General features: G+C 43.8%; 1 protein-coding gene across 1 annotated transcript; it reads right to left on the bottom strand.

Annotated features, from left to right (window-relative positions):
• Positions 1-5,124: 5,124 nt before the first annotated feature.
• Positions 5,125-6,187, bottom strand: TAS2R40 (taste 2 receptor member 40). The gene is given in 3 exon segments (XM_010804639.4): positions 5,125-5,399; positions 5,401-6,022; positions 6,024-6,187. Coding segments are annotated over 3 exon segments (954 nt in total). The 3' UTR covers positions 5,125-5,231.
• Between the last annotated feature and the right edge of the window lie 20,869 nt (positions 6,188-27,056).

Raw genomic sequence — 27,056 nt, 5'->3', positions numbered from 1 at the left:
TATTATGCACAGATGTATTATTTCCTCTGAACCTCCAAACAACCCCTTGAAGTGAATATTCCCATCGTCGCTGTTTCCTGGGCAGGGAAACTGAGGCTGAGAAAGGTTCAGTGACCTTCCGAAGATCACCCGAGTGGAGACCCAAGTCTAGATCTGTGACACCAAGGATCTTCCAGGTCCTTCTCCAGTGCCACACAGACGCTGGGCCTCTCCTGCTATCGTGTAATCAACCAGCCAGTTACCTACCATCTGAAAGAATGCAAACATGTAAACGCTGCCCCTGGATCAGATCCGCGAAGAGAAAGGCAGCCAAGGGTCCAGTCTGACAGTGGGAGTTTGTAGGAGTGTGATCATGTCAGAGTCGGAGACATAGCCTCCACATTATTCCCAGGGACTCTGTAGGAACCTGTCTGCCAGCCTTTACTCCTTGTTATTGACTGAATAGCTTCAGGGTGGTCCCTGTCAGAGCTTAAGATAAAAACTCACTTGGGACCTGTATGTCTGTCCTTAACAGCATTGTGGTGATGGGGGAAGTGGTGGGGGAGGAGGGACCAGCGCATTAGATGAGTCTTTATTTTTCACAAACAATTAAAAGGTTGTGTTTTAGGGATTGCAAAGCGGTGGATGAAAGCTGGAGAAATTAGAAGTGGCAAAAATATTCGGAAAGTTGCCTGCCGTGTTCGAAACATGGCAAAAGCTGTCATGAGGAGTGTCTCTGGTTTACAGTGAAGATAAGTGGAGTTTGGTGGTGGGTTTCACTCCCCCCTTGGGTTGGAGAAAGTGCCAAGTGCCCGGTTGGCAAACTGGGGTTTGGGGGTCAAAACCGACCCACTGCCTATTTTTGTAGAGCTCATGAGCCAAGAATGCTTTTTGCATGTTTAAATGGTTGAAAAATGAGAATATTTCCTGACATATGAAAAATTAAATGAAATTCACATTTCAGTGCCAGTAAATCAAATATTATTGGAGGACAGCCATACATGTTGCCTCTGGTGGGTTTTGTGCTACAGAAGAACCTGGAGGGCTTGTGACAGGGGCCCACAGAGCTTCATATAGTTACTGTGAGGCTCGACCGAGGGTTTGCTGACCCCTGACCCAGTGCCCTGCTTTGTTCTAGACAGAGACTTGAACCACTGCCAAGGCGCTAAACCCTGGAGTCTTTCTGATGTTGTCAGGAGTGGGTGCAGGAGCTGGAGCCTTCAGGGTGCCCCCTCTTCCTCCCTCCCCGCTGGGGCGGGTGAGCTGCTGCAGACTAAGCTGTGTTCTGCCGGAGTCCCTGGCTCGGGCCTGGTCCTCTGTGTGCATCTGGCTCAGTCTGGCTGTGGCCTTTTCTCACCTGACCTGCTCTGAGAGTCCGCGTTCTCCAACACCCTGCCTCTCAGCCTCCCGTCCCTCACCTTTAGACAGTGAACGGCCAATGGTTCCTGAGAGCTTACTCAGGCCAGTGTTTTCTCTCGCTCATTTCTGAGGCCGAGACAGAAAATCCTAGGCGGTCGATATTCTTATCGTTATTCCTATTTTACAGATACAGAAACCGAGGTTCAGAGACAGGCAGTAACACACCTGAGTCACACACCCCTAAGTAGCCAAGCCAGGACCCCAGGCTTAAGTCATCTTCACTGTGGGGACCACAGGGTAGGAGAGAGGAAGGTGGGACTTGGGAGATGGGTGCAGCTGCTGAGGTGAGATTTTTCCATGAATGTTCCACCTTGGGGTTCTTTTTTAAAAATGTCTTATTTTATGGCTGTTTCCTTTTTAAAATACTTTAGTAATGTTTTTAAACTCTATTTTCTGTTGGAGTACCAGTGATATGCAGTGTTGTGTCAGCTTCAGGTGTACAGCAAAGTGATTCTGTTACACACACACATGCATTTATTCTTTTTCAAATTCTTTTCCCATTTAGGTTGTTACATAATATTGAGCAGAGTTCCCAGTGCTATACAGTAGGTCATTGGGGGTTATCCGTTTTAAGTGTAGCAGTGTGTACGCGTCAGTCCCTAACCATCCCTCACCCCACACCCAACCACAGTTCCTTCTCTTAAGTCTATGGGTCTGTTTCCTTCCTTGGTTCCCCTCTGACTGCTTCTGCCACACCCAAACCAAATCCGACCCAGGGGATTACTGGTTCTGTTTCGCCCTGGACTAACTTCAAAACCACTTTTCTCTTATTTTCTCCTGATGCAGCTGCGTGAGGGTGGAACACTCTTTAGACCCTTTACTAAAAGCAAGGAGGAAAACCAAATGAGAAACAAACGAAAAACTTAAAAACAACCTGTTTCCCCTCAATGAGGCTGGTTGACAGGCTAGCTTTGCAGACAGAGCACCCCTACCATACCACATCCCACCCTGGGCAAGACAAGTTCCTCTGGAAAGCTCTTGAAGATGTTTTGTTCCCTGGTTTGTGGGAATACTCTCTGGAGGCCTGAGCAGGAGTTGTCAGTAGAGCCCTTCTCCCAAGGAGACCGGCCAAGTTTGTCTTTGGAGCTCAACGCCTTCACACCTTCCCTCTCCCAGTGCTTGTAGCTCTGTTCTCCACCCTCACCTCGGCACTGCTGTTTTCTTCCCTGAGTCTGCCCTGCCTGGGCCATCTAGGTCACGTCCCTGGCTCTAGAATCCATCCATGGCCATCCATCATGTCTCCTGTAAAAGGCAGTGCCTCTCAGTCCAGAGAAGGGGTCCAGAGAGCCCCCCAGCTTTCACACACTGAGGACTGGCTCCCCACTTTGTTTGTCCTACCTCTTCCCACAAGCCCACCTTTCTGAGTAAATTTATATTCTCCACTTCCCTGTAAGGAGTGTGCTTCTCTCCACGGGGACTTTGGGTGGAGGGCCCCTTCTCTCCCGGTGTCTCTTCCTGCCCTTCCCCGATGGCTTCTGATTTCTGCCCTTGGTTTCAGCCCCACCTCGCTCATCTCAAGACTTGTTACCGGTTGATTGAACTTCTGCTTTCTTGTCTCTTATTCAGTAGAGACTGCTCCATGTGGTGGATAATGTGGGGGGTGATTTTATGGGTAAAGAAATCCTTCCTGCCATAACTTTCAACTGCTCCCAGGGGACAGGGGTGTTGTGCAGAGTTTGCAAAGTGGATCCCCTAGGAATGCTGGTTTCTGTCCAAAGCCAACCAATTCGAAGACAGGGTAGTCTGGCCCATTGTGGAACTTTAGGTGCATTCTACAGAAAGCAAGAAAAAATGGGGAGGGAGGGAGGAGTAGCCAGGAGAGAACTTGATCTGGTTAAAGTAGGGCAACATACAGTATCGATAAGGATGTCATCATCCTTAAAGCTCTTGTTAGCGCTCTGCCTCCTTCGGCTTTTGCAAATGAGATACTATTTCTTCTTAATAAGCATGGAGAGGGATTATACACTTTATTTTCTTGGCAATGTTCATATTAATGACATGATAACTTTGAATCCGTTTTCTGTTTTTCAGTAGATATTAGTGCTTGTATTATTTGGGGAAAATGTATATTTCTCTTTTCTTTAGGCATTGAAATGAAACTTCAAGATCTATTTTTTTTTTACGATAACTGTCATGCCAACCTTAAACAGTTTTAAATAAATTTCAGTTAGGAAAGCTATCAAAGGAGTGTGTTTTCTATAAACATTTTCCTTTCCAGTTGAGTAAGTACCAAGCTCTTTGAACTATAAAGGGATGAATGTGAGTGAATATGTGTGTGTGTGTATGTGTGATTTTTTTTTTTCCACTTGGGAGGTAAGGGACTCTCTGAAAAAAGTGCTCAAAGGTCCAGGAACTCAGAATTTAGCATTTGCCGATGACCTCACGTTTTCACTTAGCCTCTTAAGCTTGATATGATCAGTAGCATTTTTTCCCCCAGTTACCTTAGTAATTCTGATTTTAAAAATACCCAATATAAGAAAACCCAACCTCCTAACTTCTGGTTCCAAGATATGTGGGAAGAGGGCTGTCTTACTCTGTGATCACCTTCGGAGGCTCTGCTGCGGGTCTCATTCTGGAGAGCGACAGTGAGCAGTAAGTAGTGTTTGCTTGTCCAGCAGCCCCTCCTAGATACCCTGCCCCACCCTGCTAGTTCCGCCAGCTGACCCAGAACTGGTAAAGCCCAGGCACCGGTGCGCGTATATTGTCACAGACCCAGGAGGGGAGCAAAAGAGATGATCCTCCAGTCTGGCCTCTTTCTATTTTCTACTTCCTGCTCACATCACTCTTTACACTGTCCTTCCTTTCCTTTCTTCTCGAGTTGTCCCTTATCATTTGGAAACATATGATCCAAGCATCCAGTTGACCAGCCACCACCACCCACCTGCCACCCTCTGCTTCATCTTTACCTCCAACCAGACTCCTGAAAAGACTGGGCTTTACAAAACGCCTCACTGTTTTCATCTTTGCGTGATTTCTGGAAACTCCTGTGATCTGAGTGCCACCAGATCCTTAGCCTTTTGTTGTTGTTGTTTAGTCGCTCAGTTGTGTCTGACTCTCCTGTCACCCCAGGGACTATAGCCTGCCAGACTCCTCTGTCCTTGGGATTTTCCATGCAAGAATACTGGAGTGGGTTGCCTGCTATTTGAGTGGGTTTCCTTCTCCAGAGGGGTCTTCCTACCTGCATCAGCAGGAGGATTCTTTACCACTGAGCCACCAGGGAAGCCCAACCTTCTTTTAGCCAAGTCCAAAGGCTTTTTCTTCACTCTTCATTTTCCTTGAAACTTCTACACCACTTGAAAATTTGGGCCAGATTTTCTCTCCTGGATCCTCTTTATCTATAGGCATTCAGATGTCCCTTCTACCCCTTGAGATGCACACCATGCTTTTCACTAGCCCTCCTTTTTCTTGACTCTGGGTTAGTAGGGTTCCTTAAGTAGGGTGACCATATAATTTTTCATCCAGACCAAGCTATCCTTGGAAATGAAAGGATGAAAACTGCCAACAGGCGCAAACAGAGCTCATCCCAGGCAAACAGAAATATCTGGTCACCCTCTCCTTAAGGTTCAGTGGGGGAGGAAGCAGAGAAGATCTAAGGACAGCATGCAAATGACCATAGATTAAGGAGCTTTCATAAATCCATCTTAGAGTGGTTTAGCTACTTCTACTTAGAATCTCAAGTGAAAAAATTCAGCTTCACATTCATGAATGAATCCAGTTACCTGAGAAGTGTCAGAGCAGATTAGGGAAGAAAAGATGGGTGGGGAAAGAGGTCAAGGAGAGGAGAAGTCAGAGCTTGATTGGAGCAGATCCTGTGGTCCCCTGTGGGTTTGCCCTTACAGGTAGAGATGAACTTGGTGCTGAAACTGCTTCCATGCCCTTTTCAGCCCAGGGTTGCCCAAGATCAGTAGCACTGAGTGGCCAGCAGGGTAGGCAGCCATGATGATTTTGCATAAAATATTCCAGGAGCTGTTGGCGGCAAAGATGTTGGATATGGAAAAAAAACAGAGCAACTGCATTGAGAATGTAGAAAATGAGAAAATAGCTGATGGCTCTGATGGCCCCCAGGTGAGCCTCCATGCTGGGGTCCCTGGAGCCAGTGGCATTGCTTTTCATGTGGAAGGTGTGTCTTTTGAGAGAGATGATCAGCAGGGTGGCCACCAGCATAGACATGATCAGAGGGATGAAGATCCCCAGGTAAAGGGTGGTAACCAAGTTGCCCATGTTGGTCTCGGAGAAGTACACCTTCTCAGTGGAGTTGGAGGAGGGGATGGGGACGGAATTGTTCACATACACGTTGAATATACCTTTAGAGAAGGGAAAGCTGGAGCAAAAGGAGAAGAACAAGGACAGCCTCACAAGCCCAGGCATCAGCCACATGACCTTCCTTTTCATCACGGAGAACCACGGGTGAGTAAAGCTTGCGATTCTAAGACAATAGAAGATATTGAGCCAGGCAGCAAGCCAGAGGTTGGAGTAGTTCAGAAACATGATGATGGTTTTGAAAAGTATGTATACTCTTTTTTCATTGTAGATGACCCAGAACAGCAGACTGTACGTGTTTTCCAGCATCATCCAAATCTGTAGCAAGAGCCTGGAAAAGCTCAGCATGAGCAGAATGCAGTCCAATGGGGAGTCTTTTGCCTCTGACCCACTCGGCTCCATGGATGACGGTGATGAGGCCATTCCCAGCAATGCCAATGAGGCACTCTATTGCAGAGACCACCAAGGTGAAGACGATCTTAAACCTGGTCGTGTCTTTATCCATTGCATCTGTGTTCACCGTCACCATTCTCTTTGGCTCTGATGTTCAGATTTCTGCCTGAAGAACTGGTACCTTCTCTGCAACTGTCTGATCCTGACTCAGTGTAATTATGTTTTTTTCTTTCCAGTTAATGGTTATTGCCAATTTTTCTTCATTTGCTTGTCACGTGACCACAAGTTAGAGGCTTGAGATGCAAATGATGAGAGGATCTGGTTGCCGACTGTCTCCATTTTTCATCAAGACCCATTTGTCTTGGGCTTTCAGGAGCTCACTGGGAAAAAAAAAAATTTAGACAGGCTCCTATCCCAGCACCCTCCTACCTTACTACCTTTGTTGTTTCTTAGTCAATCAGTTGTGCCCGACTCTTTGTGACCTCATGGCCTGTCGCCTGCCAAGCTCCTCTGTACGTGAGATTTCCCAGGCAAGAATACTGGAGTGGGTTGCCATTTTCATCTCCAACCTACCTATCTCATTTAAGTCCATATTTTACTGACTTCACAGGGCAAGAGTCCCAGTTTAGGAATCACAGTCTCTTTTCCTTATCTCACAAGACTTGTTACCTGCTGAATTATCCATGAAAATGCGAACAGATTCTTTTGATCTGCCTTCTCCTGCTTCCTTTGTTAACTCCTTTACTTGGGGAGAGACTTTTTTCCTGTGGTTAGGTTATGAGTCAGAATTTCCCATCGGCTCATATCTGATAATTTTTACTTACAATCAAGTTTCTTTCAGAAAAGCTAGCTATTATAGTGTCCTCAAACAGTACTCAGAAAAGCCAAAATTGGATGTCATTTGGGTTAGAGACAAAAACTCCTATGTGACAGTTTTCATTGTTTGTGTGTTTATCACCAGTTCTAATTTACCAAGATCCATGTCACTATTTGTGTCTAGAATCAGGTAGAGTTAGCCCAGGAAGCCTTCAGAGTGTTGTGAAAATAGTGTTAAAGTTGGAAAATGTGACAAAACATTATTACTTGAAATTTAATTCCCTACTTTGTTGTCCTGGCTGTGTAACAGAATGAACTCTGGAACATATGTATGTGTATAAAATATGAAATATTTATAAATATATATGGGCTTCCCTGGGGACTCAGACAGTAAGGAATCTGCCTGCAATGTGGGAGACCCAGGTTTGATCCTGGGTTGGGAAGATCCCCTGGAGAAGACAGTGTCTACCCACCCCAGTATTCTTGCCTGAAGAATCCCATGGACAGAGGGGCCTGGTGGGCTATAGTCCATGGGATTTCAAAGAGTTGGATGTGACTCAGCAACTAATACCTTGACTTTCATAAATACATAAATCAATAAAATATACTATAAAGTATAATATAATAAAAGAAATAGAGGAAAACAACAGAATGGGAAAGACTAGGGATCTCTTCAAGAAAATCAGAGATACCAAAGGAACATTTCATGCAAAGATGAGCTCAATAAAGGACAGAAATGGTATGGACCTAACAGAAGCAGAAGATATTAAGAAGAGATGGCAAGAATACACAGAAGAACTGTACAAAAAAGATCTTCATGACCCAGATAATCACAATGGTCTGATCACTGACCTAGAGCCAGACATCCTGGAATGTGAAGTCAAGTGGGCCTTAGAAAACATCACCATGAACAAAGCTAGTGGAGGTGATGGAATTCCAGTTGAGCTATTTCAAATCCTGAAAGATGATGCTGTGAAAGTGCTGCACTCAATATGCCAGCAAATTTGGAAAACTCAGCAGTGGCCACAGGACTGGAAAAGTCAGTTTTCATTCCAATCCCAAAAAAAGGCAATGCCAAAGAATACTCAAACTACTGCACAATTGCACTCATCTCACACGCTAGTAAAGTAATGCTCAAAATTCTCCAAGCCAGGCTTCAGCAATATGTGAACCGTGAACTTCCAGATGTTCAAGCTGGTTTTAGAAAAGGCAGAGGAACCAGAGGTCAAATTGCCAACATCCGCTGGATCATAGAAAAAGCAAGAGAGTTTCAGAAAAAATCTATTTCTGCTTTATTGACTATGCCAAAGCCTTTGACTGTGTGGATCACAATCAACTGTGGAAAATTCTGAAAGAGATGGGAATACCAGACCACCTGATCTGCCTCTTGAGAAATTTGTATGCAGGTCAGGAAGCAACAGTTAGAACTGGACAGGGAACAACGGACTGGTTCCAAATAGGAAAAGGAGTACGTCAAGGCTGTATATTGTCACCCTGTTTATTTAACTTATATGCAGAGTACATCATGAGAAATGCTGGACTGGAAGAAACACAAGCTGGAATCAAGATTGCTGGGAGAAATATCAATAACCTCAGATATGCAGATGACACCACCCTTATGGCAGAAAGTGAAGAGGAACTCAAAAGCCTCTTGATGAAAGTGAAAGTGGAGAGTGAAAAAGTTGGCTTAAAGCTCAACATTCAGAAAACGAAGATCACGGCATCCGGTCCTACCACTTCATGGGAAATAGATGGGGAAACAGTGGAAACAGTGTCAGACTTTATTTTTGGGGGCTCCAAAATCACTGCAGATGGTGATTGTAGCCATGAAATTAAAAGATGCTTACTCCTTGGAAGGAAAGTTATGACCAACCTAGGGAGCATATTAAAAAGCAGAGACATTTCTTTGCTAACAAAGGTCCGTCTAGTCAAGGCTATGGTTTTTCCTGTGGTCATGTATGGATGTGAGAGTTGGACTGTGAAGAAAGCTGAGAGCTGAAGAATTGATGCTTTTGAACTGTGGTGTTGGAGAAGACTCTTGAGAGTCCCTTGGACTGCAAGGAGATCCAACCAGTCCATTCATCAGTCCTGGGTGTTCTTTGGAAGGAATGATGCTAAAGCTGAAACTCCAGTACTTTGGCCACCTCATGCGAAGAGCTGACTCATTGGAAAAAACTCTGATGCTGGGAGTGATTGGGGGCAGGAGGAGAAGGGGACGACAGAGGATGAGATGGTTGGATGGTATCACTGACTCAATGGACGTGAGTTTGAGTGAACTCCGGGAGTTGGTGATGGACAGGGAGGCCTGGCGTGCTGCAGTTCATGGGTTCGAAAAGAGTCGGACACGACTGAGTGACTGAACTGAACTGAACTGAGATGAATGCAATTGTGCAGTAGTTTGAGCATTCTTTGGCATTGCCTTTCTTTGGGATTGGAATGAAAACGGACCTTTTCCAGTCCTGTGGCCACTGCTGAGTTTTCCAAATTTGCTGGCATATTGAGTGCAGCACTTTCACAGCATCATCTTTTAGGATTTGAAATAGCTCAACTGGGGTTCCATCACCTCCACTAGCTTTGTTCATAGTGATGCTTCCTAAGGCCCATTATGAAGCAACAAATTCATTTTTTGTTTTTTGTTTTTTTTGTCCCAACTTATACAAATTTATAATAAATAAGATCTCCCCAAATTTCTTGCACAATATCCTTGATTTCTTTTCATCTGGTACCATCTTCTATTGGTGTTCATTCGTTTTTCTTTGATTTTAAGAGGTGAGAGCAATGGTCGGCAGGCACTGTATTTATAGGGATGTGGGGTCAACTTATTATTTGTTTTTTGATTCTCATTTGGGGAGCTAGAATGGAGGCACCTTTATTTTGGGGAAACTCTCATGGTGGAACCAAATACCAAAGTTTTCAAATTATCAGCTATTAAGTTCAAAAACTGGTCCAAGTGTAGGACAGAACAACTTTGGAAGAACATATGTTTAGGGAGCCATTTTCCTTTCACTTCTCTGTCAGGCCCCACCATAGAGACTAGTAAATGCTTTTCCAAGAAAGAGGAATGAGAGAGGGAGAGGGAAGAGTTATTGAGAGTAAGCATCCCTCTGAAAGGGGCCCTATTTCGTGACGCATCCCTCATGGCTGTGTGTGGGTGTCAGTGGCAGAGGGGGCTTTACAGGCATACTCCAGCTGTCCCACCATCCATCCACCCTTGGTAGAATTGCTGTTTCTGCCTTGTGTTCAGAAAAAGAGTTTGAAAATTTGCTGAGGGAGTTAGATTCCAAGGGAGTCTGGAGTCTTGGAGTCTCCTACCAAGGAAGTCTTGCAAGCTTGGGTCCAGATGAAGCCAATGCAAGGACAGAGGAACATCCATGGAGGAGACTCCCTACCTCCTTTTCCCCTCCTGTCCCCCTTCAAGTCTCTGTTTGATCTCCAAGCAACATATATGTCACCTCAGGGAGTATAGAAATCCTAAGGAAATCTTAGAGTCATAGTATTTAAGCCTAGTATGACTGAGAAAACACTAAAGTATCATTGGTTTAGGGAACAGCAACAACACTGTGAGAGGGATAAACATGAACAAGATTTTCCCTTCAGTCAGGGTGTTCAACCCTCTGCTTTTGAATCTTCTCTCATCCTATTGTTGAACCCAAGTTCATGTGTCCAAGGCACCATAAGAAATAGAGTTTGGAGCAGAGAAAAATATATCAGTAGTATCCCTTGCTGCTGCTACTGTTGATAGGTCGCTTCAGACTTGTCTGATTCTGTGCGGCCCCATAGATGGCCTCCTACCAGGCTCCTCTGTTCCTGGGATTCTCCAGGCAAGAACACTGGAGTGGGTTGCCATTTCCATCTCCAATGCATGAAAGTGAAAAGTGAAAGTGAAGCTGCTCAGTCGTGTCTGACTCTTAGCGACCTTATGGACTGCAGCCTACTAGGCTCCTCCATCCATGGGATATTCCAGGCAAGAGTACTGGAGTGGGGTGCCATTGCCTTCTCTGTAGTCGTGTTCAATTCTTTTGCAACCCTATGACTGTAGCCTGCCAGGGTCCCCTGTCCATTGGATTCTCTAGGCAAGAATAGTTGCCAAGCCCTCCTTCAGGGAATCTTCCTGACCCAGGGATGGAACATGGGTCTCCTGCATTGCAGGCAGATTCATTATCATCTGATCTACCAGGGAAGACCTCCACTACTTTTGTTAGTAGAGGAGGTGCAACTCAGAAGGTGGAAACCTAGACTCAAATCCATCTGGTTGGCTGGGATGCAAGGCTTTTAAAGGCAAAAAGGTAAAGAAGAAGACGTCTCTGTGATTTCACCTTCCTGATAAGGCCTCAGCTGCAGACTTCCCAGCGCCGTCTTGTGATCTGAGGTGTCTTTGGTGATTGCAACTGATCTATGCATGCCTGCAAAGCCGATTAGTAAATCATGGTCTTGTGATGTAGCAACTTCTTTCCAGGAGAGAGCAGAAGCCATGGCTGAGGCATTTTATTATTTACTTAGAGCTTCTGTGATGATTCAGAAGCTTCAGTTCTTAATTGATCCTCCTGGTGCCATCAATTTCAAGTCCGCTTGGGGCAGCCGGTTAAAGCCACAGGATGCAGTCTCTGCAGTGTAGGGTCATAAATCAAGACATTAGTTTGTTGGGCTTGTTTTCCTTTGTTTCTGCTTTCCCTCACTTCCCTAGCTGGAACTGCTTATATCTGCTCTTTGGAACTCAGAGAAAGGTCTAGGAGTCTAAAACCATTGCCTACAAACAAGAAACAGGGGACATGGAGAGGTTTTCTTACCCAGGAGGACCCCACAGGGTCCTGCTCGGTTTCAATCCCACAGTGATATCTTAGGCAGGCTGGATCTTTTCTAGTCTTCTTTGACTCAATCCAATTTTGTTTCATACTGGTTTGAATCTTATCTTCTCTGTTTTTCCCCAAGCACAGCTTAAGCTGAGACCCCATCTGCTTGGGTTGAGTGGGAATGGGAACACCCGTTTCTCTTTCCTCTTCCTGCAGGGTCCTCACATGGGAGAGAAGGGACTGGGGATGTCTCACTATTCTCCTGGTGGCGTGGTAAGTGTGCTCCCTGAGGATGCTGCTGCTCCTCCGACACCATCTGGCCATGATGCCTCTGGGAGCAGGCATCATCCCCATACTGGCTGTCTCCTGAGGACCCTGAATGAGTGCCTCAGAGGGCTCTGCGGCAACTCCCCACTGTACTGCCTGTGACTCACGTCACCTACCTCTCCCTCCCTCCCCTCCGCTTTTTTTTTTATTAACTTTATTTATTTAACTGGAGGATAATTGCTTTACAATATTGTGATGGTTTTGGCCATACATCAACATGAATTTGTCATGTGTATGCCACGTGTCCCCTCCTCTTTAATCCCGCCTTCCACCTCCCTTCCCACCCCATCCCTCTAGGTTGTCTCAGGGCACCGGCTTTGGCATGGAAGCATATACATTACCACATGAAAAATAGATAGCCAGTGGGAAGCTGATGTATGATCCCGGGAACCTCCTTTTTTTTTTTTTTTTTTAAAGCCTAGACCTAGGTGGAGGGTTGCTGTTGTGATCGTGGCTGGTTACAGTAGGGCTGGTGTTTCCACCTTTTGGTCAACTTTTCAGGTAAGCATGTAATCTTAGTTCTTGGCACTTCTTTCATTGGTTCTTCTCAATCCTGCCTGCATAGCAGAATTGCCTGAGTTACCTGAAGGGCTTATAAAAAAATCCATAGCCAGGTTGTATCCTCAGAAATTCTGAGCAATTGCTGTGGGGAAGACCTGAGCATTGGCATCTCAAAAGCTCCCCATGGCAAGTCTAACATGGAGCAGGGGAAGATTGAGAACCACTGCAGCTAAGGGGGTGCTTCTCAGGTGGCTCAGCTGTAGAAAGTCCTCCTGCCAATGCAGGAGATGCAGGTTCAATTGCTGGGATGGAAAAATCCCCTGGAGAAGAAAATGGCCACCCACTGCAGGATTCTTGCCAGGTAAATCCCATGGACAGAGGAGCCCGGTGGGCTACAGTCTATGGAATCACAAAGAGTCAAACATGACTTAGTGACTCAACAACAATAACCACCACAACAGGTAAGGGGTACTTTCCTGTGTGGTTTATAGTGTGGGCTCTAGGGTCAATTCTAGGTCGATTCTAGGTCAGAGAAGGCAATGGCACCCCACTCCAGTACTCCTGCCTGGAGAATCCCATGGATGGAGAAGACTTGTAGGCTGCAGTCCATGGGGTCACTGAGGGCTGGACACAACTGAGCAACTTCACTTTCACGCATTGGAGAAGGAAATGGCAACCCACTCCAGTGTTCTTGCCTGGAGAATCCCAGGGATGGGGGAGCCTGGTGGGCTGCTGTCTATGGGGTTGCACAGAGTCTGACACGACTGAAGTGACTTAGCAGCAGCAGGGTTGATTCTGGAGCAATAGGAACTTGACCTCTCAACATCTTTGTGGAATTGACCAAATGACTTCCTGGGGGAGAATAAGAGGGCCAATTCTTCATCAGATAGAGGGACACCAGATGTAGAGGATGAATTATAAATATTACAGTATTTTTAAAAACTGAGTTTTGCTCTTGTGAAAATCACTTCTACTGTATAATGTTAGAAAAGCAAAAATATTTCTCATGTCTATGAAAAGGAAGAAAAAGAAGATAAACCTAGAGGGTCAAATGTTCTTCATAAACTTAAAAGCATTCCTATATGCTTATTTGGCAAAGGATATGTGGACCAAAAAAAAAATGTTGCCTGCCATTTCAGCAAACAATGAATTATGCCCACCATTAAGCCATCAGCCATGGTAGCCACCCCTGAAGGTGTGCCCTGAGGGGAAATTCCAGATGGAGAAAAAAAAGATACACCCTAGATAGTTAAGTGAAGGTCACTCAGTCATGTCTGACTCTTTGTGACCCCATGGACTATACAGTCCATGGAATTCTCCAAGCCAGAAAACTGGAGTGGGTAGCCTTTCCCTTCTCCAGGGGATCTTCTGAACTCAGGGATCGTACCCAGGTCTCCCGCATTGCAGGCAGATTCTTTACCACCTAAGCCACAAGGGAAGCCCAAGAATAATAGAGTGGGTAGCCTATCCTTTCTCCAGGAGATCTTCCTCGACCCAGGAATTGAACCGGGATCTCCTGCATTGCAGGCGGATTCTTTACCAACTGAGCTATGAGGGGAAGCCTCATAACTAGATAGTTAAGATGCATATCAAAGGAATAATTTCAATGAGCCCAGACTTGAAAAGCATCTTCCCATATATAGAAAAGCACTAAACTCATTAACTTGTGATGTCAATTTTGTATGTGTGTGTGATTAGCGATAATCTTTTGATGTTCAGCTACATATTTTTTCCCCCCTGCAAAAACTCCTATATATCCTGGCTCTTCCCTTACCTCTTTGGAACAGTTCCTTAGAGCTATTTGAGAGGCTGCCTCCCAGGCTATAGTCAGTCTTTCATTAATGTCCCTGAATAAAATATAACCTGTAAATTTTAGGTTGTGCATCCTTTTTTTTTTTTTTTCTTTCACTGACAGCTGTAACGAAAAGAAAACCAGCCTAGATGTCCCATGAAATGAACCACTGTAAGAACGAAGACCAGGGATGTGGAAGAGATGTGATCAAAACCTAATGGGCTTCTGAGAGAACTGAAATGTCAACAAGGCTTGTTCTGGTTGTTCATAAAATAAGCAGTTATGTATTTAAGTGAAAAATCTGCTTGGGACATCACATTCAGCAAGTTGTAAAAGAGTGTCTTTTGAATATAGCGGAAATTGAGTCCTGAAAAGATAGAAGCACGTGCAAATGTGACTGGAAATACTATTGCTCAAGGTCCTGAAAATATGGCTAGGAGATGAAAAGATAAATTGTGTGAAAAGTTAGTAAATGTTGTGACATTTGCTATTGCAGCTAAGAGTAGATATTTAGTAGTACTAAGATGTAATAATTAGTTTTGTTTATTCACTGTGGGTTTGAGAATTTTTATGATTGAAAATATTTTGGACAGTGTGCCCACGACAGGCACAATACGGGGAAGCAATTAAGAATTCATTTTTGTAATAGATGGAACTTTCAAACAATTTAATGTTGATGATGTTTCTGGGATAGAAGATGATGCTAATGTTGGACTTGCCCTTAAAGGTAAGTTTCATGTTGCAAGTTATCTAAGGACACAGTCATTACACCTACTCATTTGCCTTATTCAGCAGGAATTGGTCTCTGCTAGAAGTTAAAAATGGAACACATCACAGACACAGAGCTCAGCACCTGTAAGCTGGATAACCTCCTAGACTTTGGACCATCAAGCTCTGTTTGATGAGTTGGACACAGCATGGCAGTCTGCTCCCTGCAGGTAGATGGAGAGGCTAAGTCATAGCTGAAGCTAAGGAGAAATGGTGAACTGTTGAAACGAACTCACATCATCTGAGGGAAAAAATATCTTTGCTTATGTTAAGCAGCAAAGATTGTTACCACATAACTGGCCTTTTGGGTTAACAAATGCTTTGAATATTTCCCTGCAAAACCATCCACAGTAGTTATAAAACATGGAGACAATTATCTGGCATAGTGTTATCTGGTCCTCTTTTCTGTGCTAGAGTTAGTTGGTGGAACTATAATTGATGGCCTGAATTCCGTGATGGATACACTGACCACTGGTGTGGCTTATTGATCTCAATTCTGAAGACAGTCTCCCACCGTTCTGTGCCTTTTTGTCAGTCCCTGCCTGTAACGTGGAAGGTGACCCGTGGTGCACACAGGATGGGAAATGTAATACAGTGACACCGGAAAGTCAGATTCTCGCAAACATCCTAGCAATTGTGCAAAGGTTTTTTTTTTAAACTCTTTGAAAATGCCTATGGTTTTCAATAGCTCCTTTCCAATATTAAATATCCCTTCTTATCTAGACTATCTGTCAAGGTTGAATTCTGTGTTCATATCAGACTTGAAACAAGATTTACAGTGACATATTGGTGCCAAAGAAAAAGTTGCAGATTTCTGGTTCCAAAATAAAAGTCAATGAATTGTGAAATAAAATATTAGAAGTAGAATATTCCTATTTTTATCTTAACTTTTTTTTTTTCCAATTTTGAATTTGAGATACAGATGTTAATATCATACACACATGTATTATGTGGCTTGGTTGCAATCATAGTTCAGAAAAATAGTTTGATCATTTCCTGGCAGTTGGCTTATTTTACTTACCAGCGACATAGACCTTTATGTTCTTGGCTTTTGTAGACTGCAGTTTTCAATGATTTTTTTCAACTTATGTCCTTGTGTGGGCAATGAATTTTTTAGTGGCTCTAAAGCTTAGCTAACATTTTTCACCATAAGATGGAGCCTATGAATCCTTCTTGGAAAATCAAGCAATTACTTAATTCTTCCACTAGTGGGAGGACGTGCTCTTTCTAAGTAGGAGCCTCAGGAAGGTATTAAAAACCTTTTCTATATATTTTAGGTGGTTGACTAAGAGTTTTACCTACTCACTTTTAGGGAAAGTTTCTGAACCTTTTTATTCATGGTCAGAAGTAAAGCTTTTTTGAGAAAATTCATATCCGTCTCTTAAAAATGTATCTTTTAATTAGCATGTTGGTTAATATTTATTTTTGAAAGACATATTGCAAATAAAAACTACATTCCTTAAATAGACTAACTTTCGATGATGACAGAGTCTGTTTCTAAAGAACCCCAAACATCAGAATACTGGAAAAGCAGTACACACTGAGCTTGGCTGGACAGCTGGTATAGCACATTGAGCTCTCCATGCCGAGATGAGTGGACGTCCTTAGGGCAGGAGGACGTTGCTGAGTATCAGGTGATGCATCTTGCGTAGTCCCTTTTCACCTGCCTTTGGATTTCTACTCAAGTTCTCTGCAGGCTCTCTCTGTACCAATGGGTAGTTACTTGTCTAGTTATGTTCTTCTCATCCAATCCAGGAAGTGGTAATGCAATCTCATTTAGACCCATTACTCAAATCTTTTTTGCCTTAAATTAAATGACTCCTTGCACTTAAGAAGTATAGTGGCCATTATTTTTCTTAAAAAAAAAAAATGGAGTCTCATTTATTTATTCATTCAACAGATGTTGATTAATTGCAGACTATATCACAAGCATTGGATATAAACAGTAAGTGAGACAAATTTGTGAAACTTAGTTTAGTTTACATGTGTGTGTGTGTATGTGTAGGAAATATGGGGGGAGAGGTGTGAGGGTGTTTGAGCAGGGCAGATTATATAATTTCAGGTGGTGATAAGTGCCATAAAGAAAATAAAGCATTGATTTTCAACAAAGGTTCCAAAACTATATAAAGGTCGGGAGAATAGTCTTAAAAAATGATGGAGCAAATGAATATCCTTGTGCAAAAGAATGAAGTTAGACTTCTGTCTCATACCATGCACAAAAAGTAACTCAAAATGTATCAAAGACTTAAATGTAAGAGCTAAAATGATTGAACTCTTAGAGGAAATATGTAAGTGTAAATTTCTTTCATATGTAAGTGTGACTTGGATTACATGAAGTTTTCCTAGATATAACATGTAAAGTACAAGAAATGAAAGAAGAATTTCAAATATTGAACTGTAAAAATTTAAAGGTTTGTGCTTCACAAGGCACAATTAAGAAAGTGAAAAGACAACTCACATAATGGGAGGAGATATTTGCAAATCACATATATGACAAGAGTCTAGTATCTAGAATATTCAAAGAACTCTTACAACTCAACAATAAAAAGAATACTCAATTAAAACACAGGCAAAGGATTTGAAGATACTTTTTCTAAAGAAAATATACAAATAGCCAGTAAGTACATGAAAAAAAGCATGCAGCCCCATTAGTCATCAGGGACATGCAAATCAAAACCACAAGAAGCTATCATTTCACACCCACTAGGACAGCAAAAATACAAGACAATCCCAAGTGTTGGCAGGGATGTGGAGAAATTGGAATCCTCATATTTTGTTGGTGTGAATTTAAAATGGTGCAGCTACTTTGGAAAACAGTGCAGCAGTTCCTCAAAAAGTTAAACACAACGCTGCCATGTGATTCAGAAATTATACTCCTGGGTAGGATAAAACAACTGAGAACATGTCCACACATATGTGGACAAAAACATGAACGTTCATAGCAGCATTTGTATGATTGTCAAGACGAGAAAACGACCGGATGTCTGATGAATTTTTAAAAAAATATGGTATATCCTTTCAATAAAATATTCAGCCATGAAAAAGGAATGAAGATACAGATATATCCCTGGATACACTTTGAAAACATTATGCTAAGTAAAAGAAGCCAGACACAAAAGGCCACATATTGCCTGATTCCATCCATATGAAATGCCCCAAACAGGCCAATTCACAGAGATAGAAAGTAGATTGGTGATTGATCGTGACTAGGGAGGAAAAACATGGAATAACTGCTAAAGAAACGGGGTTTCCTACTGGGGTGTTGAAAATGTTCCAGAATTATATAGCAGTGATGGTTGCCCAAATATTGTAAATATACTAAAACCTGCTGACTTATACACTTAAGAGAGTGAATTTTATGTCATGGGGTTAAATCTCAATTTGAAAAAGAAAGAAAAAGGGCAAGAGGGTGGAAAGTGGGCAAATGGTGGTAATGGGTAATTTGATTTTCATTTATTTATTTGGCTGCATTGGGTCTTAGTGGAGGCAAGTGGGATCTTTAGCTGGTCCACATGGTGTCTAGTTCCCCAAATAGGCCAGGGATTGAACCTGGGCCACCTGCATTGGGAGCATGAAGTCTTAGCCACTGGACCACCAGGGAAGTCCCATGGTGGGTGATTTTAAACACTGATCAGGGACATTTTGATGGGAAGGTCATGCTCAAACAGAATATTTGTTGAATTCATGAATGACTAAATGAAGCACACAAACCCTGCTGTGTTCCCTATTCTCTCTTTTGTTTCAGTTCAGTTCAGTCGCTCAGTTGTGTCTGACTCTTTGTGACCCCATGGAATGCAGCACGCCAGGCCTCCCTGTCCATCACCAACTCCCGGAGCTTGCTCCAACTCATGTCCATCGAGTCGGTGATGCCATTCAACCATCTCATCCTCTGTTGTCTCCTTCTCCTCCTGCCTTCAGTCTTTCACAGCATCAGGGAGTCAAGTGAGTCAGTTCTTCTCAGCAGGTGGCCAAAGTATTGGAGCTTCAGTTTCAGCATCAGTCCTTCCAATTAATATTCAGGGTTGATTTCCTTTAGGATTGACTGGTTTGATCTCCTTGCTTCTTTTGTTTGTATATGTCCTTTCTCACATGCACAATGTTAGAGTGTCTCTCTACCCATTCCAGATTTGTGTGAAAGACATATTCAGGAAATGAAAATCATTATCTCATGGAAATGCTTGCTTACAATACTTCCCTGCAGAATTAGTTAACAGGAATGTCTCTAAGCTCTAACAGTGCCTTAATTGTCTTAAGGAAGAAGTGTAACAGGATGTTAAATGAGGCTCTTGAATGGTTTTCTAAACCATTCAAGTGGAATACAATTGGTGATAAGTGGCCATGTAATCTAGAGAGAATTCTGAATTCCTCTCTGTTGGAGGATGGAGGGAATGAAATGCACCCACTGAACTGAGAAGGTATCTTGAGACTGATACCATGTAAACAGGCAGCTCCATATCATCAATGGATCAGTTTTTTACAGGTGAGCTTGGTAGACAATGATCCAGAAGGATTTGAAGCTGTACTCTACAAACCTGAGGGGCCGTTGGGACAGTTTTATAGTTAACATATAAAAGAGCATGGGAGGGCTTTCCTGGTAGCTCAGTGGTAAAGAGCTCGCCTGACAGAGCAGGAGTCACAGGCTTGATCCCCGATCCAGGAAGATCCCACATTCTGCAGAGCTACTAAGCCCGTGAGCCACAACTACTGAGCCTGTGCTCCAGAGCCCACGTGCCACAACTACTGAAGCCCAAGTGCCCCAGGGTCCATGCTCTGCAACAAGAGTAGTCACCACAGCTGAGAGGCCCGTGTACTGCAACTGGAGAGTGGACCCTGCTCCCCACAACTAGAAAAAAGCCCATGTAGCAACAAAGACCCAGCATAACCAAATATAAATAAAATCACTATTAAAAGGGTTATGGGAATATGTGCTTGGAAAGAAACAGCATGTGTAGTCCTAAGCCAAGATTTATGAATGGGTGTTTCCCTTGTGGCTCAGCTGGTAAAGAATCCGCCTACAATGTGTGAGACCTGGGTTTGATTCCTGGCTTGGGAAGATCCCCTGGAAAAGGAAATGACAACCCACTCCATATTCTTGCCTGGAGAATTCCATGGACAGAGGAGCCTGGTGGGCTACATTCCATGGGGTCACAAAGAGTTGGACCTGACTCAATAACTAACTTTCTTTCTTTCTTAACTTTGGGGGTTGAGAACACATCAGTAAAGTTCTTCATCATTGTCTGGGGACTAACAGAGCATTGAGGCCATTTGGTCTTAATGATTATTAAAAAATGTTTATTAACTACAAAGCCCTTGATGACAGACAAGTGATTTACTCCACAGTCCTAGGTAGGATCAGTGTAAGGACTGGAGGAACTGTATGGACCCAAGATGGCATCAGTTATGACAAGAACTGTACAATCCCCTACTTCCAGGCTACAAAAAAGAGGATCCTTCAGTAGGGGCTGCCTGAATTGGAAATGTTTGGTGAACCAAGAAGGGTAATGTCTGAATCTCAGGCATAGGCAGTAGAAGTGAATCTCAAGTGATTGTGAAAGGACCCTCTTGCATGGGGGCTGTCTGTTGGACAGAAGAGAGATTTCTAAGTAACCGGAAAGTCCATTGCTTGCTCTAGGTCAGGACTTCCCAGCCTTGACACTACTGACTATTTGGACCTGATACTTGTTGTAGAACCCTGTCCTGTGCTTGGTAGGATGGTCAGCTGCATCTCTGGCCTCCATCCACTAGAAACCACTGCAACCCCCACCCCCCAGCTATGTTAATTTAAAATGTCTCCAGACATTATCAAATACTTAACCTCAGATACATAGATGACACTACCCTCATGACAGAAAGTGAAGAGGAATTAAAGGACTTCTTGATGAAGGTGAAAAAAGAGAGTGAAAAAGCTGGCTTCAAACTCAACATTCAAAATATGAAGATCATGGCATCTGGTCCCATCGCTTCATGGCAAATAGATGGGGAAACAATAGAAACTATGTGATATTACATCATCACATCTCCTTCTCTGACTCTGACCCTCCTGCCTCCCTGTTATATAGCCAACCTTCATAATCCAGGCCAGTCCTTCTCACATGAAGATGCTAAACTTCATCACGTCCACAAAGTCCTTTTATCAGTGGAAGGTAATGTACTCACGGGTTTCACAGGTTAGAATGTGGCTATAGTTGGAGAAGGCATTATTCTGCCAGTGACAAACTTTATTTTCTTGGGCTCCAAAATCACTGTGGATGGTGACTGCAGCCATGATATTAAAAGACGATTGCTCCTTGGAAGAAAAGCAATGACAAACCTAGACAGCGTATTAAAAAGCAGAGACATTACTTTGCTGACAGAGGTCCTTTTGCTAGTCAAAGTTGTGGTTTTACCAGTAGTCATGTACAGATGTGAGAGCTGGACAATTAAAAAAGGCTGAGTGCCAAAGAATTGATGCCTTTGAACTGTGGTGTTGGAGAAGACTTTTGACAGTCCCTTGGGCTGCAGGGAGATCAAACCAGTCAATCCTAAAGGAAACCAACCCTGAATATTTGTTGGAAGGACTGATGCTGAAGCTCCAATACTTTGGCCACCTGATGTGAAGAGCTAACTCACTGGAAAAGACCCTGATACTGGGAAAGATTGAAGGCAGGAGAAGGGGATGACAGAGGATGAGATGGTTGGATGGCATCACTGACTCAATGGACATGAGTTTGAACAAACTCTGGGGGATGGTGAAGGACAGGGAAGGCTGATGTGCTACAATCCATGGGGTTGCAAAGAGTAGGACATGACTGAGCAAATGAATGACAACTTGGGGGTGGGTGGGCAAAAACTGTCCCTGGTTGAAAGGACTGCTTTCAAGAAAGGTACATGTTGGGCTGCACCCTGCGGGCCTGCAAGTCCTGGTCACTGCCAGCTGCAAGACTGAAGAAAGAGCCCAGAGGCAGCAACAGAGACACCAATGGTTTAATGGACGGTGGATCTCACATGCCTCAACTTCCTTGGTGGCTCAGACAGTGAAGAATCCATCTGCAATGCGGGAGACCTGGGCTTGATCCTTAGGTTGGGAAGATCCCCTAGAGGAGGGCATGGTAACCCACTCCAGTATTCTTGCCTAGAGAATCCCCATGGACAAAGGAGCCTGGCAGGCTACAGTCCATGGGGTCACAAAGAATCAGACAGGACTGGGTGACTAAGCACACATACACATGTCTGAAGCAAGGTACTGGAGCCACACCCCACTGTGTGCAGTGGCCTGCAGGTGGACAGGGAGGCTGTCTGCAGATACTCCGGGGTGGGGAGGTGGGGTGAGGCAGTAGAAGGAATGGGAGTGGGAGGATGGAGGTGGAGGGAGAGAAATTGCCAGTTTTGGGGAAATCAAAGTCAGGTTGACTCACTGGTTACCAATGAAATCAGCAGAGGGGCACACCCTTCACGGCCCGTTTGATAAGAACAATCACTAGCTGAGGCCTGGGGCAAGTATGTAGGAAGGTCAGTCATGCGAGTAGGGTGTAGGAGAAACAGGTACTGGTTGAGCAGGGGATGTACACAGCACAAGAGAACAATTACCCTGAGTGGCTTGGCTATATGCTAGTGCTAAGTCACTTCAGTCATGTCCGACTCTGTGACCCTATGGACTATGCCAGGCTTCTCTCTCTATGGGGTTTTCCAGGCTTTCCATGGAGTGGGTTGCCATTTTCTTCTCCATGGCTATATAGTAAATGCCAAGTATCCCGCTGTGGAAGTCTGGGAGGTTCCCCGTGAGTCAACACTTTAGTTTCTTATTGCTGCTGTAATAAGTTACCCAAAACTTGTGCTTTAAAACAGCACCCATTCATGATCTCATAGTTCCAGAGGTCAGATGTCCAACATGGGTCTCACTGTGCTAAGATCAAGGTTTAAGCAGATCTGTGTTACTTTGAGGAGCTCGAGAGGAGAATTTCTGTCCTTGAACTTTCCAACTTTTTAAGGCTGCTCTCCTTCCTTGGCTCCCAGCTCCCACCTGACAAGGATGTCACCTGACCTCGGCTTCCATTGTTGGAGCGATGTGTTCCCGGAAACAAGCTCACTCAGAAGGACAAGCAGATAGTGGAATGCAGTTTATTACACCGGCGGGCCCAAGGCAGAGTCTCCTCTTAGCCAAGGGCCCCAACCAGTTTTTGTGAAAATCTTATATACCCTAAGTGTATGTGCCCAAACCCATCTCCCCACATTCCCTGAAACTAGTCTGAACAAAGGAAAAAGAAAGATACAATCAAAGTTAACCTGTGATTCATATGCCTTAAGCCTAGGTAGTTAACAGTGGGCAGTTATTAATAGGCCTGTGGTCATACCCCAATAAGCATAATAGAATGCATGATTCTATTCAGTTACACAGATAATTAGGGTATTCTTTGAGGTGGCTGGAGAGTCTAGGTGCGAGCCCTGGGGCTCTTCCATTTGGGGGGTCTGGTTTTCCAGTTGGTATGTCATTTCCATAGATACTGGGCATATAGCTCAAACTCTACAGACCGGCCCAAGATGGAGTCCTGCTTTCAAGGCAGAGCCTGTTCCGTCTGTTTCCTCCTTCACCATCATCACATCTCCTTCTCTGATTCTGACCCTCCTGCCTCCCTGTTACAAAGCCAACCTGCATAATCCAGGCCAGTCCTCAAGTGAAGATGCTAAACTTCATCTCATCCACAAAGTCCTTTAGTCAATGGAAGGTAAAGTACTCACAGGTTTCACAGGTTAGAACGTGGCTATAGTTGGGGAAGGCATTATTCTGCCAGTGACAGTTGATATTTGGGCACTGAGTAGTCAGACTGCTCCAGCACTAGTTAAATAATACCCTATGCTTTCCACTAAAGGGCTTCTCTGGTGGCTCAAACGGTAAGAATCTCTGCAATAGAGGAGACCCAGGTTCAATCCCTGGGTTGGGAAGATGCCCTGGAGAAGGAAATGGCAACCCACTCAGTATTCTTGCATGGGAGATCCTATGGACATCAAGAGCCTGGTGGGCCACAGTCCATGCGGTCGAAGAGTCTGACATGACTGAGTGACTAAATCCAAGCTTTCCACCACTCTCCTTTGAGAGATTCAGTGCCTCCTGCCTCATTCCCAACACCTTGCCCCAAGCTATCTGCAGATTCCCAAGTCCCTTGTATAAAAAGGCAGAGAAATACAATGTAAATACTTTGTAAATAGTTCCTGTGCTCAGTTGCTCAGATGTGCCCAACTCTTTGCATCCCCATGGACTGTAGTCCACCAGGCTCCTCTGTCTATGGGATTTCCCAGGCAAGAATACTGGAGTGAGTTGCTGTTTTGTTCTCCAGGGGATCTTCCTGACCCAGCCTAGCAAATTCAAGTTTTGGTTTTGGGAACTTCCTGGAAATTTTTTTCCTCGAATATTTCCCATCTGAGTTTGCTTGAATCTGCAGATAAGGAACCCGGGGATACTATTCCTTTTTTCTTGGCTCTTCCCAGGAATAAAGGGCAGCTGAGCTGATGGGAAATGGGACTGGATTAGAGACTTCACCCCTCTCTTCTTGGATCCCTGGGGCAAACAGCTGTGGGGCTCAGGCCCAGCTGGAGAAAGGACCCAATTTAAATTAGGTGGGAGATACTGGTTTTGATGACAATAGGACTGAACTTTTCTTTTCACTGAAGGTTATGCTAATAGAGTTCTGCCAAGAGAACGCACTGGTCATAGCAAACACCCTCTTCCAACAACATAAGATGAGACTCTACACATGGACGTCACCCAATGGTCAATACCAAAATCAGATTGATTATATTCTTTGCGGACAAAGATGGAGAAATTCTATACAGTCAGCAAAAACAAGACTGGGAGCTGACTGTGGTTCAGATCATGAACTCCTTATTGCCAAATTCAGGCTTAAATTGAAGAAAGTAGGGAAAACCACTAGACCATTCAGGTATGACTTAAATCAAATCCCTTACGACTATACAGTGGAAATGACAAATAGATTCAAGGGATTAGATCTGATAGACAAAGTGCCTGAAGAACTATGGGTGGAGGTTTGTGACATTGTACAGGAGGCAGGGATCAAGACCATCCCCAAGGAAAAGAAATACAAAAAGGCAAAATGGTTGTCTGAGGAGGTCTTACAAATAGCTGTGAAAAGAAGAGAAGTGAAAGGCAAAGCAGAAATAGAAAAATATACCCATTTGAATGCAGAGTTCCAAAGAATAGCAAGGACAGATAAGAAAGCCTTCCTCAGTGATCAATGCAAAGAAATAGAGGAAAAAAATAGAATGGGAAAGACTAGAGATCTCTTCAAGAAAATTAGAGATATCAAGGGAACATTTCATGCAAAGATGGGCACAGTAAAGGACAGAAAAGGTATGGACCTAACAGAAGCAAAAGATATTAAGAAGAGGTGGCAAGAATACACAGAAGAACTATACAAAAAAGATCTTCACGACCAAGATAATCACGATGGTGTGATTACTCACTTAGAACCAGACATCCTGGAATTGGAAATCAAGTGAGCCTTAGGAAGCATCACTACGAACAAAGCTGGTGGAGGTAAAGGAATTCCAGCTGAGCTATTTCAAATCCTTAAAGATCATGCTGTGAAAGTGCTGCACTCAATATGCCAGCAAATTTGGAAAACTCAGCAATGGCCATGGGACTGGAAAAGGTCAATATTCATTCCAATCCCAAAGAAAGGCAATGCCAAAGAATGCTAAACTACTGCACTGGACTTCCTGGTGGCTCAGACAGTAAAGCGTCTGTCTACAATGCGGGAGACCTGGGTTCGATCCCTAGGTCGGGAAGATTCCCTGGAGAAGGAAATGGCAACCCACTCCAGTACTCTTGCCTGGAAAATCTCATGGACGGTGGAGCTTGGTGCAGGCTACTGTCCATGGGGTCCCAAAGAGTCAGGCATGACTGAATGACTTCACTTTCACTTTCACTTTCACATGGTAGTAAAGTAATGCTCAAAATTCTCCAAGCGAGGCTTCAACAGTACATGAACCGAGAACTTCCAGATGTTCCACCTGGATTTAGAAAAAGCAGAGGAACCAAAGATCAAGTTGCCAACACATACTGGATCATAGAAAAAGCAAGGGAATTCTAGAAGAACATCTACTGCTTCATTGACTATGCTAAAGCCTTAGACTGTATGGATCACAGCAAACTGTGGAAAATTCTAAAAGATATGGGAATAACAGACCACATTTTCTGCCTCCTGAGAAATCTGTATGTAGGTCAAGAAGCAACAGTTAGACTGGACATGGAAAAAGAGACTGGTTTCAAATTGGGAACAGGGTACGTCAAGGCTGTATATTGTCACCCTGCTTATATAACTTATACGCAGAGTACATCATGAGAAACGCTGGACTGGATGAAGAAGAAGTTGAAATCAAGATTGCTGGGATAAATATCAATAACCTCAGATATGCAGATGATACAACCCTTATGGCAGAAAGTGAAGAAGAACTAAAGAGCCTCTTGATGAAAGTGAAAGAGGAGAGTGAAAAAGTTGGCTTAAAGTTCAACATTCAGAAAACCAAGATCATGGCATCCGGTCCCATCACTTCATGGCAAATAGATGGGTAAACAGTGGAAACAGTGGCGGACTTTATTTTGGGGTGCCCCCAAATCACTGCAGATGGTGACTGCAGGCATGAAATTAAAAGATGCTTGCTCCTTGGAAGAAAAGCTATGACCAACCTAGGGAGCATATTAAAAAGCAGAGACATTACTTTGCCAGCAAAGGTCTATCTAGTCAAGGCTATGGTTTTTCCAGTGGTCATTTATGGATGTGAGAGTTGGACTGTAAAGAAATCTGAGTGCCGAAGAATTGATGCTTTTGAACTGTGGTGTTGGAGAAGACTCTTCAGAGTCCATTGGAGTGCAAGGAGATCCAACCAGTCCATCTTAAAGGAAATCAGTCCTGAATATTTGGCCACCTGATGTGAAGAACTGACTCATTTGAAAAGACCCTGATGCTGGGAAAGATTGAAGGAAGAAGGAGAAGGGGACAGCATAGGATGAGATGGTT

Source organism: Bos taurus, chromosome 4 (assembly GCF_002263795.3).
Source record: "Bos taurus isolate L1 Dominette 01449 registration number 42190680 breed Hereford chromosome 4, ARS-UCD2.0, whole genome shotgun sequence".
NCBI classification, from domain to species: Eukaryota; Metazoa; Chordata; class Mammalia; order Artiodactyla; family Bovidae; genus Bos; species Bos taurus.
This window is presented reverse-complemented; position numbering and strand designations above follow the sequence as displayed.